Source organism: Pleurodeles waltl, chromosome 12, assembly GCF_031143425.1.
Source record: "Pleurodeles waltl isolate 20211129_DDA chromosome 12, aPleWal1.hap1.20221129, whole genome shotgun sequence".
Lineage (NCBI taxonomy): Eukaryota > Metazoa > Chordata > Amphibia > Caudata > Salamandridae > Pleurodeles > Pleurodeles waltl.
This window is the reverse complement of record NC_090451.1, coordinates 527,420,315-527,434,263: the sequence shown is the minus strand read 5'-3', so window position 1 is coordinate 527,434,263 and position 13,949 is coordinate 527,420,315. Positions and strand designations below refer to the sequence as shown.

The window sequence follows — 13,949 nt, the reverse complement described above, 5'->3', positions numbered from 1 at the left end:
CACCATCTGTGCCCTTCTTAGCGTCTTCCAGAGGCTCTGGAAGGCTACCCCTCCCAAGCCTAGAACACCTATTTCCAAAGGGAGAGGGTGTAACAACCCTCTCCCAAAGGAAATCCTTTGTGCCGCCTTTCTGGGATTGAGCTGCTCAAGCAACAGGAGGGAAGAAACCTGTCTGAGAAGTGGCAGCAGCTGGGGCTGCCTGGAAAACCTCAGAAGGCTGGAATGGCAATACTGGGAGTCCTCTAAGGAGCCCCCATAGTGCCTTGAATCGTACAACCAATGCTTGCAAAAGCATTGGGGGATGATTCCAACATGTTTGATACCAGACTTGGCCACATTCAGAGTTACCATTGTGGAGCTGGACACAGGTAGTGACCTATGTCCAGTGCATGCGTAAATTGGTGTTCCCGCACTCACGAGGTCTGGGAAAATAGACCTGGAGGTTGTGGAGGCACCTCTACTAGTGCAAGGGTGCCGTCACACACAGGTACTCTGCACCCTACCCTCAAGGCTGAAGGGCCTGCTATAGGGGTGACTTATAAGTGACCTGGTAAGTGTAAATGGCAGTGAAAGGGTGCATGCACCTTTTCACACAGGCTGCAATGGCAGTCCTGTAGAAGCATTTGCATGGGCTCCCTATGGGTTGCAAAAGAAATGCTGCAGCCTATAGAGATCCCCTGTAACCCCAATGTATTGTACCTAGGTACCATATACTAGGGACTTATAAGGGGTCACCAGTATGCCAATTTGTGGTCAAATACTGGGTTACCAGTAGGCTGTGACAAAACGTAGAGGAGAGCGAGCATAATCACTGAGGTCCTGGTTAGAAGAATCCCAGTGAACACAATCGAATACACTGACTACAGGCAGAAATTGCGGGTAGCATGCCAAAAAGAGGATACTTTCCTACAGCCACTGTCAGATGGATGGCCTCTTTCCTCACCGGAAGAATGCAAAAAGTCTGATTCTCCCCCTCCCTCACCCCTCACCTCTCCTCTCCTCTGAACCCAAGGAAATAATCTATGGAGTACCCCAAGGATCCTTGCTCAGCCCCACCCTCTTCAACACCTAAATTATACCTCTGGCAAGCATCGTCAAAGCCCACGGACTCAACATCATATCCTACACCGACGACTACTCATCCTCTCCCTCTCCGAAGACACCACCAACACCAAGACCAATTTCCAGAACTGCATGACAGACATTGCCATCTGGATGAAGGACAACTTCCTGAAGCTCAACACTGACAAGACGGAGGCAGTGATCTTTGGAAACAAAAGCTCCCCAGGCCCTCAGAACTCAGACCTACTCCTACCCCCACTGACCAAGCTGATATAGACAATAAGTTAACCATGACGACTCAGGTCACCTCTGTTTCCTCCTCCTGCTTCTTCATCCTCCTCATTCTTTGTATGACATTCAAATCGCAGACTCATCCTGGATCTTCGTAGATAAACCCACATCACCCCGACCTCAGGAATTCCACTGGCTCCCTCTACAGAACTGATGCCTCCCTCTTCCAGCTCCTGACCCATGCCAACACGGCCCTACACAACTGCAGAGTCGCCTACTTGAACCACTGCCTGAACTTCTATCAGCCCACCAGAAACCTCCACTCTGCTTCACTTTCTATAACCCTAACACCCCACATCCGACGTAGCAGATGTGGAGGTCGCTCCTTCTCCTACCTAGTGACAAAGACATGGAACGAGCTACCCTTCCATCCCTGGACCTCCTCACCTCTTCCAGAGTGTCGTAAGTCTCTGAAGACCTAACTATTCGGGTAAGCAACTGGACCCTGCCAGCGCCTGGATACCCTAATGGGTGGCAAGAAGCACTCTACAAATCTACTGATTGTTTTGTGTGTGATAAATGGTTATTGTAATACTGTAAAATATTGCAGCTGTAAAAAGATTGGAACTTAACTGGTGGCACTAATTTCTTATGGTGAAACATGCTTATCACAGAATTTGTAACATTTTTTATTCTCCTTTTCAGTGCAAAACCAATATATTTTTTTTTTTTTTAAAGTGCCTGTTAAACCTGCAACATAATTCTTTCCAAACAAAACATATGTAGTCTCGGTCATTTGATCGTGGTCTTGGTTCATTTGCATGCACTGCACTGATAAGAGTAGTCAGTGTTTATGTCGGACTATGGGATTTCAGCATTTTGTGTATTGGCACAAAATACAAACCTTCTCCACATAGAAGTTGAGCTGTTTGGCTGACAGATGTATAATGGGAGCAATAAATTCACAGGTAACATCCACACTCATAATGCGTTCCTTCCCGGACTGCTTTCCAATGATAGCATGGCAGATGAGCTTTTCCTTCACCAGCTGTAGGAGACATACAAATGCCAAAATTTAGCAGATATTTTATGATGAACCTCAGATATTCCAATACATTGTTCAAACAAAAAATCACAAGCATTTGCACCTGTTGGAACAATTAAGTATTGTAGCCTAACTTTGGGCACAGTGTACAAGATCTTGCTATTCACACTAGAGCTACCAATATTCAGGTTGCAAGAATCCTCAAATACTAAAGATGTCCCTCAAACTAAACAGAGCTACCTAGTCCACAAATCTAATGAAAAAGTTACTTTGGTAACTCTGTTTATGGTGGGTTCACTATCTAACCACAGATTCCTAACCTTGTGAATACCCATAGGAGCCAGATTGGATTTGGAGATTTTATTCCTCACGTGTCAGTAGGTGGCATCGATGAGCTCTGCAACAGGTCTGTTGCACCCCAGATGTGACGTTGGACCCCTACATAGCCGCCACCTCTACACTCTGTCATCAATTTCTTTATCATCACTGCCCGCGTCATTAAAGATGGAGCTTTTTGGAAAACAGATTATGTAGGTGTGCAGATCTCTAGCTTGAACTCTTATTAATATGGACTGCAGGAGACTACTCCACAAATCAATGAGGGTGGTGGGTCATTGAGAGGTCTGTGGTTAAATAGAACATCCACTAGAAGAGCGTTACTAAAGTGAGTACTTTTTCATCTAATGCATACTTCTAACTGTGGATATCTCACCTTGTAAATTGATATCAAAGCAGTAACTCCCCCCAGTGGCGGGTCTGTGGAATGACTTAGAACGCAAACTCTTGCAGGACAGACTGGACGAAATGTCCTTCCCGCCATGTCTGGTTATCTAGAGAGTAGGCCTTCATGAACATATGGGATGATGCCCACATAGCAGTCTGGCAGATGTCCAAGGTTGGCACACAGCACAACAGTGACATGCTAGCAGCCTTTGCTCTGGTGGAATGAGCATGCAAACCGTCAGGAGGCTGTTCTTTAGCCAGCCCCTAACAGAACTTGAGTATATGACAATACATCTGGAGGTGTTTCTGTTCAGCTTTCCCCCTTTTTCATCCTGGAGAAACAAAGAAAGCTGAGCGTCCACTCAAAGTTCTTTGGTGTGATCGATGTAGAAGCTGAGGGCTCTGTTGGGGTCAAGAAGATACAGTCATGCTTCCTCACTGGAGGGATGAGGAGGAGTGAAGAACATTGGTAGAGTGATGGACTGTCCCATATGGAAGGACATGTCAACTTTCAAGAGAAAAGCAACTTTTTGTTTCCGAAAGACCAGATAGTCTGGGGGAAAAACTGATATAGGTTTGCTGGACCGATAAAGCTGAAGTCATCCCAATGAGAAATGTTGTTTTAAGTGTCAATAGACATAGGGAACAGATGTTCATTGGTTCAAATAGGGCACTCATGAGGAATCTAAGAACCAGATTAAGGTCCCACACTATGGCATCACATATGGTATTGGTGGTAACATAGGATTCAGCCCTTTTAAGAAACGTATCACAATTGGTGACTTAAAAAGTGACGGCTGATTAGGCAGACATAAAAAAAAAAAAGAAAGGGCTGACAAATAACCTTTAACTGTTGCCACTGGAGGGGCCTGCTGAGCTACTGAAAGACAAAACAGTACGTCACATATCTGTGCCTTTAGATGCTGGATAGTTCAATAGGAACACCACACAACAAACCTCTCCCAGTGTCGCAAATAAAATGTTTTATAAGAGGGGCACCCAGTTGTGAAAGAGACACCTACTACTTCAGAAGGAAGATCAAATGCCATCAGCTGTCAACACTCAATTCCCATGCATGGAGGTGTAACTTGTACATATTTGGGTGAAGGACCCTGCCCTGCTGCTCTGACAGGACATCCTTCTGAAGGGCAGCTTGATCAGAGAACAAAAGTGGCCTTGGGATGGAGAGCATGTCTACACCTTCTACTTTTACTGGGACAAGGCTTTCTTTGGTTTTCCATGATGTTCTATGGTGTATAATTTGGCTTTGCAGTTTCATATGGCTTCTGAATTCATGTTTGAACATTTGTGGCACAATGCTGAATCCTGTTTGGAACCCAGACACCAGCGATAGACCATGTGGGGGTCCATCATCGACATCTGTATGTCACAATCCTTACATGGCTTGATCCCTCATTACTGGAGGGATAACTCCCTAGCACACTGGTAAGGTTTTGAGAAGAGAAGTACTATATCCTGACAAAATTCATATATACGGACATCAAAGGCACATCCAGGACTGAATGGACCCTACACAGAGCTGCAAGATACCACCTACCAATGCACAATTGGATTGCTGAATAACATTTCTCCAGATTGAGTCCGGTCCCTGAGGGTATTCACAAGGTGATAAGTCTGCAGTCAGACATTCACCACAAATCTCCAGAGCTCTGAGCTGTAGAGAAGGTGTTGTTGGGTGAGCAGTTAAAAATGATGAGAAAAAGAAATTTAGTGACCAAGGGAAACAGTGGGGTTAATGAGTGGCACCAAAAGAGGGGAGAAGCAGTGGTGCAGTGCACAGCAATTTCCCCTGTTAACAAATTAAGCATTGCCTCCTACAAGATGCTTTGAAAAGGAGGTGAAGTTCGGAAGGTCAGTGGTCAGAGTCTAGAGTGGTACAGTCAGTGACTATAACCTATGGTCTGCAAGTACACCTGCACTATTTTTGTAAACTCTGCCCTTAAAGACATTGACAACATTGCAATAACATGGTTACAAAATAGTGCAACTTGAGATAGCTTGGGACATGAAGGCTCACTCTGCAGGGATGAAACTATTTACTTACTTAAAACTCCAATTCTTCAACTGTGGTATTTTTCATAGATCCACATGAGTGAATCATTTCCTGATAACAAGTTTGGAGTCCTCTGTAATTTTAGTTGGCAATAAACAGTTTTCAAGTGGCACTATGCCCAAACAACAGTGTTTGTTTAGTAGCACATTCAAATAATTTGAAATGAGACATACTTCAACTAAAGAGATGAATGCGCTGAACCCTCTACTCCATCTAGAGGTCACTATAGCTCAGATTTCATATCACAAGTATAAAGGATATAATTATTCAGGTAGGGAGCCTCTCACTGTAGTAGAGGATGGATTGCAGGTGAATTTAAGAAACATACCAATAATGGAGAACAGGAGTTACAGGGTAGGTAACTGGTTTCCTCCCCATCACTGGGATCTTTCACAGATTCCCATGCTTGACTCAGAACAGCGAGCAGGCACGCAAATCTTGAAATAAATGCAACAGAGGCTCACCTTTAATGAAAAAGATTCCACAGAACTGCTTGCCTAACTGAAAAGTCTGCTGCAGCATTCAAATGCAGACAGAAGAGTTTAGTTAATATGTGTCTGTTCTTCCATGTAGCTACACACTCCTGCATTGAGGGCTGCTTTGGCCAAAATACTTCTGATGGAGTGAGCAGTAACTCAGAGGGTGTTTGTTGTGTTGAGGCAGAAAGTTATGCAGGCAGATTCGAAACATGCCATAAGTTGCTTTGTAAAGGGACTGCCCAAACAAGGGAATCTGAAGGAGTTTAAAAGTTTGCCTGAAGTTATCAAGTCATTGTTCAAATAAACCTTTATGTGTTTGTGAACATTCAGTGAAGTAGCATAGCAAAAATGCACATTCATGTTGAACCCCAATGGCACTTTTGGCATGAATTTAGCATTAGTTTGCATTTTTATTGTGCTTGGCAAACTACATGTATGGTTCTTTGATCATGGACAACTGCAGCTTCCCCATTTATCTGGCTGATGTCAGGGTCAAAAGGACTGCTGTCTTCCAGGTAAGTTATTTAATTTTGATCCATGAATTGATTCAAATGGTGGCAGCATCAGTTTTCAGAAAATGTTGAGCACTCATGGTATTGGGGATGTCACATGGGTGAAAGACTCAGTACAGGTTTTTTATGAATTGTTTACCAATCCTCTTTTAAACAAATAAGGAGAATATTAGAACCTTCTGAACCTGAATATTGCAGCCAGATGGGATAATGGCAGAGCTGCATTTCAAGCCTTTTTTTGCCAAACATAGGGGGTACAACAGAATGTGAGATGACTGTAACCAAATAATATTTCGGCCTTTCCAGTGCACCAAACACAAAAGTGCTTCCACTTTGCAATATAGGTCTTGTTGGTGCAAGGTGCTTGATCCATAATAATCCTAGAGTTTTGTGGGATGTATAACTGAACAAACTCCAAGTGGTCAGGAGAAAGGTTGAGCTGCCCAACAATTTGAGATCCTGATGCAGCATCAGACCGTTGAACATCAAAAGGGACTGTGGTGAACCTTCAGAACTACTGGAGGATGTATGGACAACATGAGCAGTTGAGTGTACCAGAACTGGCAAGGCAATTATGGGACTAGCAGAATAAGGGCACAGAGCTCCAATTTCAGCTTCCTCGGTACCCTGGGGATGAGTGGAAATGTTGGAAAGGTGAAGGCAAAGATGTTGAGCCACGTTATTGCAAAGGCATTGACCATCAAATAACCATTACTAGGACCTGCTTGCACAGTTAGGACCATTTTTGTTTTGCCTTGTTGCTAACAGGTCGATGGTGGGTTGGCCTCATTATCTGAAGATCAGGTTTTAATTGATGGTGAAGAGAAGTTCCAATTTATGGAAATCTGATAAAGAACTGGTGTGAGTCTTTGCCTGCTCATTCTGTATTCCTGGAAGGTGTTCCACACACACATCCACTCTAAATACAATGTCCTGGTTCATCTTTGTTTGATTGTACACTTCATAGAGGTTGTATTATTGTTCTTACCTGGACTGTGTAAGACTGTTTGTAATCCCAGATGAATGCCATGGAGATCAAATGCATTGATAGGGTTAGGACGGGAATGTCCCATTGCATGCTAAGGGATATGAAACACAAGTGTCCCAGCTGCTAGTGAATCTGATATTCAGACTTAATCTTGGCATCAACACACAAAATCATTTGTGCCCTGTGGGCGTAAGCTCAAAATTGATTGACATTGAGGCACAAAGCTAGGCACTCGGGTCATAGAGGGGCACCAAAACAATACCCTTATTTGGGCACAAGACCACTGTACTAAGCCAAGCACAGTGAGTGATGATGGTGGTGGTGTACTCCATTTTTAGTAATCAGTAGCTGAACAGTTCTTCTTGTCTTTTCAAGGAAATGAGCGCGATGCTGAACCGCCTACCCTAGTAAAGTTCCACTCACATGTCATGTCCAGACCCTACACTGGCATGACTTGGTGAATGTCAAGTGAATTGCATCTATGGTAGCCACACATCATATTCTCTGCGAGTGTCTATGTAAGCTGTTACAAGTGCAATCCACTTTGGATTGCCCCAAGGCTGACATGACACAAGATGGAGATTGTGAAACAGCCCCTAAACAGTGCAAATGTGTTGCTTACATTCCTGAGAAGGAGAGCGTAACTCTAGATATGGTAATGTGTAGGAATGGAGAAAGGACTGCTTTTACACGTTCTATTTGCCCTTGTCAGCAACTACTGCTGATAAGCCCTTCATGAACACTGCCATTTGGTTAATTGTGGGGGGATGTGGGTGAGTCAGTAAAGACTGCTAGTAGAGAAAAAATCTTCTGGAGAGAGGCTGGTTCATTTGTTTTCCTTTGAGTGGCTTATCCTGGACACTGATAAAGACTAGGTGCAGAGCTGCATGATTATTGCGCTCTTGTTGATGGTACTCTATTTGAAGCTAGTATTGTCACAGACTGCAGATAGAACCCTTTTTGTAGCACAAACGTCTCTGCACCAGAAGAAAAACTAACTCTGAAAAGAAACCAGGCCAAAGCGGTTTCTAAACCCAGAGAGTTGAACTACATCTACTCTCTAAAAATACTGTTGCCCACATGGGTTTAGCTTAGTCAATTGCCAGAGGAAAAGAGGCGCTGTGTTCCAGGACTGGTATCGCCAATAGGTTGTCTCTTGAAGGTGAGGAGATTCACCTGGTTTCTAAAAGCCTTGTTGCAAAACGCTGTGGGTCTGCCAGTAAGCTTGGGAGATGACTACATGCTGAGACTTGAGAAGGGACAGCCTTATCCAGAAGGAGTCTGCCTGTTCAAGGAGGAAAACCCATCTGCCAAGCCAGATATAAAGAGCGGACGACTAGTGTAAAAGTGGAAGTGTGTCAAGATGACTTGTGAAGGGTCCAGGGTCTCAAACTAAGAAGTCATGTTCAACTTGCCAGTGGCAACTACAAAGTAAATACTGTCTGATTTGGAGACAGACCACCATGCACAAACACTTTGTTATGCTGACTAACTTCATTGCAATTCAGTGATTAAATCAGCGTCCAGGGTTTAAGGAGAAAGATCCTTCCAGCATAACCACTGAAGCAGACAATGGATTTGTCCTCATGGAGCTTCTCCAGTGAGAGCTTGCTGACAGAAAGAAGGAGACCAGGTGGCCTAAACAAGCCACAGTGAGAATAAGAGCTTGCCAAGAGCCTGCTTACTGGCACATACATGCTTGGTAATCCCATGTGCTCACAACATCAGGTAATTCCATATTCCTGAAAGACACTGACTGTGAACCTTTAGCTAACAGTATGATGGCAATTTATCGAACATCGCTATCCACGGCCAAGAACTGAATAATCATTTGCCTAAGACTGACCTACGTGTCATAAAAAGCTAGGAAGGTGTTCTGCTGCAACCTAGTGAGCCTGCAGCACCTGAACTTTAATTGAAACTACTTCCATGGTTTCATTCTCTAGAGAACCCCTAAGATCCTACAGACCATTCATGGAGATTTGCTTATTACATATCTACCAAATTAAGTTATTTTGTGATTAAAACACAAATCTTTTTTTCTTTAAAAAAAACATGGGATATATGAGCTCCAAAACTAAGGCCTGGACATTACATTATTGCACCAAGCATGTGACTGCTCGAGTTCTGAGTCACTACATCCCGCAATAACTACCAGAGATGGCTTGGATTGCTCACCCTTGCTACCCTGAGAGTCAACTGCACAAAGGATGTACTTGGACAAAGTTGCAGAGCCATAACAGGATGGCCCCCCCCCAGAACACCAGTGGCAAATAACCTCACCAGTGACGTAACAAAACTTAAGCACACCCCCCACGAAGTGTATGGAGGGGACCCCTCCAAACTTACTCGGGAGCTCTGAGCTCAGGGCACTGTGCTGAGGGTGGGGGCCCTGGAACTCGCCCTCCTGCTGGTGCCTTTTTTTACACCTGTGGGCATCATCTCGACTAGTTGGGTCCAGTAGACCATTTGCCCAGTGGCCTTCCCTGAATGAGTCTCACAGTCATGCATATGAATTATCCAAACTTCCATTGCGGCATCAATCATCATGATCAACTTAATTTGCACCGGTTGGAACGGAATGCCTGTTGACTGGTTTGAATGGAATCTCCTCCACAGTAGAGCCTGATCAATACATTGAGTGAAATTGACTGTGATCCCAAGGCCCGTTGCCTGCTTCCATTGCAACTCCAGCTTCTGTTGAATAAGCCTTATCTAATGCTGGTAAATATGTATTAATAGTAAGCAGGATGACACTAGATCCTGGAGCAATTTGCAGATTCCAACCATGACAGTGTTAATTGTGTAGAATATTATGATCATGACCTGTAACTGTAAAATACAATTTCCAGACAGAAAAGCATAACCTAAAGGTGTATCCAGGATTGCCCCAATGAACCATAAGCGTATCCTTGGCATGACAGATGACTTAGTCACATTCAGCACCAAGCCCAGCCAATGGAATAAATGTATAATGAGATCAATGATGTTTGCTTCCTGAGTAGAGGAAGTCTTCACTAGCTAACTGTCCAGGTATGGATATACCAGGTGACTAACATTACTGCAAGGCCTTCCCAGTGCTAGACATTTTGTTAAAATCAGGGATCCAGATTTTTTAGATTGAAGGGGAGTGCCTTGAATTGATAGTGCTGTCCCACTACTGAAAAGGGTCAGACATTGATGTGATTTAGGTGTATGGTTATGTGAAATAAGCACCCTAAAAGTTGAAGGAGGTGAAATATTTTCCTTCCTGGAGAAAAAGGAGTTCTTTGATGGACACCTTGAAGGACTGCTTCTTCAGAAATTATTGCATTCCTGGGGGTCCCCAAACAGCTGTATTCTCCCCTACCACAAACCTTGAATAACCACCTTGATTCCTCTGTGCTTTGCAAACTGCTCTATGGCTTCCTTGAGAAAAAGCTGTAGGGTATCCTGGTGTAGTTCCTTTGCTGGTGGGTAACACCAGGGCTTTTGGAAAAACTTCAGGGTATGTCCCGATTGCACCATCTGAGGTACTCAACTATCAATTGTGATACTGCACCATTTCTTGGCAAAATGTGAGATTCTTCCCGCCATAGTCTGACAGAGTGTTAGAGGTGCGGACAGTAGGCTCGCTTGGAGCAGTTTTGTGAGCAAAACAGAGGCGCTCTTGTTTTTTTCACTGAGGATCTTTAGTAAGGTTGTTGTTGACCCGGTTTAAAAATATCCCTGATTATAACTAGGGTATGGACAGAGGTAGTATGATCTGCCCTGAATGCCATGCTGAGAGAAGGCTCCCATATAGGATTGGATTCTCCTTGAATTTTGAAAAGGATACCCCCAAGAAAAGCCTGACATGCACTGTTCCCAGGCAGTAAGCAGTGTAAGTTATGATGTCAGTAAGGCTTCTTCAACATGCTGCACGAACAAAGTGTTATCATCCAAAACACTTGTAGAGAATCTTTGCCTACGCCTTTGGACAGAAGGAGGTAGAATTCAACCATCCTTTCCAGCAAGAAACTCGGTGATTGACACATACATGACTGCACTGATAAAAGCAACAGACACATTTGCTCCTTGGACTACTGGTGTTGCCTCATTATGCTTATCTGGTGGAAACATCTACCAGCGGAAGGAGATCATTTCACTATTGGCAGTGATAGAGTTTAAGCATGGCCACGGCACTAAGTGCCTTGATGGAGGTTTATTACCATTGAACCTACTCTGTTGCCTTAGTTGCCAATACGTTTGCTGTACTTATCTGGAGACCCAGAAGTAGAGGTGACCAGGTTTTGACAGTCTTTGGGCTGCTGCCATAATGAAGGAGGCTAGTTTCAGAGGACACTTGAAGCATGTTGGTGCCATATATTTTGCTTTGTATTTCTTCTCTACCTGAGGTACTACTGCTAGGACTTTAGGCAGTGTCTTCGTGAGTTTCAACCCCTGTTTCCATAAGTAGTCTAAAACTGAAATGTTCTTCACTAACATTGAAAATGTCACTTACCCAGTGTACATCTGTTCGTGGCATTAGTCGCTGCAGATTCACATGTTTGGCACAGTCCGCTGCCTGGTGTTGGGCTCGGAGTATTACAAGTTGTTTTTCTTCGAAGAAGTCTTTTTTGGTCACGGGACCGAAGGACTCCTCCCTCTTCGGCTCCATTGCGCATGGGCGTCGACTCCATCTTAGATTGTTTTCCCCGCAGAGGGTGAGGATGGAGTTGTTTGCTATAAATAGTGCCCATGCAATGGAGTGAATATGTATGTACGTTAAGAGTTTATAATAATTATTTACAAATGTACAAATGTTTAAGATTTAGGATCTACTTCTAAACGGCTACAGGCTTCCCGGGGAGGCGGGAGGGTACATGTGAATCTGCAGCGACTAATGCCACGAACAGATGTACACTGGGTAAGTGACATTTTCAGTTCGATGGCATATGTTGCTGCAGATACACATGTTTGGCATAGACTATAAAGCAGTTACCTCCCCTAAAAGCGGTGGTTTAGCCTGTAGGAGTTGAAGTAGTTTGGAATAATGTTCTTAGTACAGCTTGGCCCACTGTAGCTTGTTGTGCATTTAGTACGTCTACACAGTAGTGTTTAGTAAACGTATGAGGCGTAGACCAGGTTGCAGCCTTACATATTTCGCTCATAGGAATGTTTCCTAGAAAGGCCATTGTAGCACCTTTCTTTCTGGTTGAGTGTGCCTTTGGTGTAATAGGCAATTCTCTTTTGGCTTTAAGATAGCATGTTTGAATACATCTGACTATCCATCTAGCAATGCCTTGTTTAGAGATTGGATTTCCTATGTGTGGTTTTTGAAAAGCTATGAACAGTTGTTTTGTTTTCCTGATTAGCTTTGTTCTGTCAATGTAGTACATTAGTGCTCTTTTGATGTCTAATGTATGTAGTGCCCTTTCAGCCACGGAATTTGGTTGTGGGAAGAACACTGGCAATTCTACTGTTTGATTTAAATGGAATGGTGAGATTACTTTTGGCAGCAATTTTGGATTTGTTCTTAGAACTATTTTATTTTTGTGTATTTGAATAAATGGTTCTTGTATGGTAAATGCCTGTATTTCACTTACTCTTCTGAGGGATGTGATTGCAATGAGAAATGCGACTTTCCAGGTTAGATATTGCATTTCACAGGAATGCATGGGTTCGAAAGGTGGACCCATGAGTCTTGTTAAGACTATGTTAAGGTTCCATAAAGGAACTGGTGGTGTTCTTGGTGGTATAATTCTTTTTAGCCCTTCCATGAATGCTTTAATAACTGGTATTCTAAATAGAGACGATGAATGAGTAGTTTGTAGGTAAGCAGATATTGCTGCGAGGTGTATTTTTATAGATGAAAAAGCGAGATTTGCTTTTGCAAATGTAGTAAGTATCCTACTATGTCCTTTGTAGAGGCATGTAATGGTTGTATTTGATTGGTATGGCAGTAGTAAACAAATCTTTTCCACTTAGATGCATAGCAGTGTCTAGTGGAAGATTTTCTCGCTTGTTTTATGACCTCCATGCATTCTTGTGTGAGGTCTAAGTGTCCGAATTCTAGGATTTCAGGAGCCAAATTGCCAGATTCAATGATGCTGGGTTTGGATGCCTGATCTGTTGTTTGTGTTGTGTTAACAGATCTGGTCTGTTGGGTAGTTTGACATGCGGTACTAGTGAAAGGTCTAGTAGAGTTGTATACCAAGGTTGTCTTGCCCATGTGGGTGCTATCAGTATGAGTTTGAGTTGGTTTTGACTCAACTTGTTTACTAGATATGGAAGGAGAGGGAGAGGGGGAAAAGCGTATGCAAATATCCCTGACCAACTCATCCATAGAGCATTGCCTTGTGATTCGCGGTGTGGGTACCTGGATGCGAAGTTTTGGCATTTTGAGTTTTCTTTTGTTGCAAACAAATCTATCTGGGGTGTTCCCCAAATTTGAAAGTACTTCTTCAGAACTTGGGGGTGAATTTCCCATTCGTGGACTTGTTGGTGGTCTTGCGAAAGGTTGTCTGCTAGTTGGTTTTGTATTCCTGGAATAAATTGTGCTATTAGGCGAATGTTGTTGTGAATCGCCCACTGCCATAATTTTTGCTGTTCCACCATAGAAGCGAGAGGTATGTTTGGCGGTCTACCAACACCAGATTTTGAAGTTGACCCTGTGCCTGTGACCATTGTGATGCTAGGCACTGTTGTAAGGGTCGCATGTGTAGTCTTGCGTTTGGGACAATGGCTATGCATGATGACATCATGCCTAGAAGTTTTAGCACAAATTTTGCTTGTATCTTTTGGTTTGGAAGCATAGCACTCATTACCTTGTGGAATGCCTGCACTCTTTGTGGACTTGGAGTGGCAATTCCCT

General features: G+C 43.5%; 1 protein-coding gene across 2 annotated transcripts in view; it reads right to left on the bottom strand.

Moving 5' to 3' along the window:
* HYDIN (HYDIN axonemal central pair apparatus protein) overlaps positions 1-13,949 on the bottom strand; it is a 2,122,366-nt gene that overhangs the window by 1,301,906 nt on the left and 806,511 nt on the right. For both annotated transcript variants that reach the window (XM_069217473.1, XM_069217472.1), the window contains one exon: positions 2,198-2,341. In XM_069217473.1, coding sequence (XP_069073574.1) covers positions 2,198-2,341 — 144 coding nt within the window. The remainder of the gene's footprint in view (positions 1-2,197; positions 2,342-13,949) is intronic.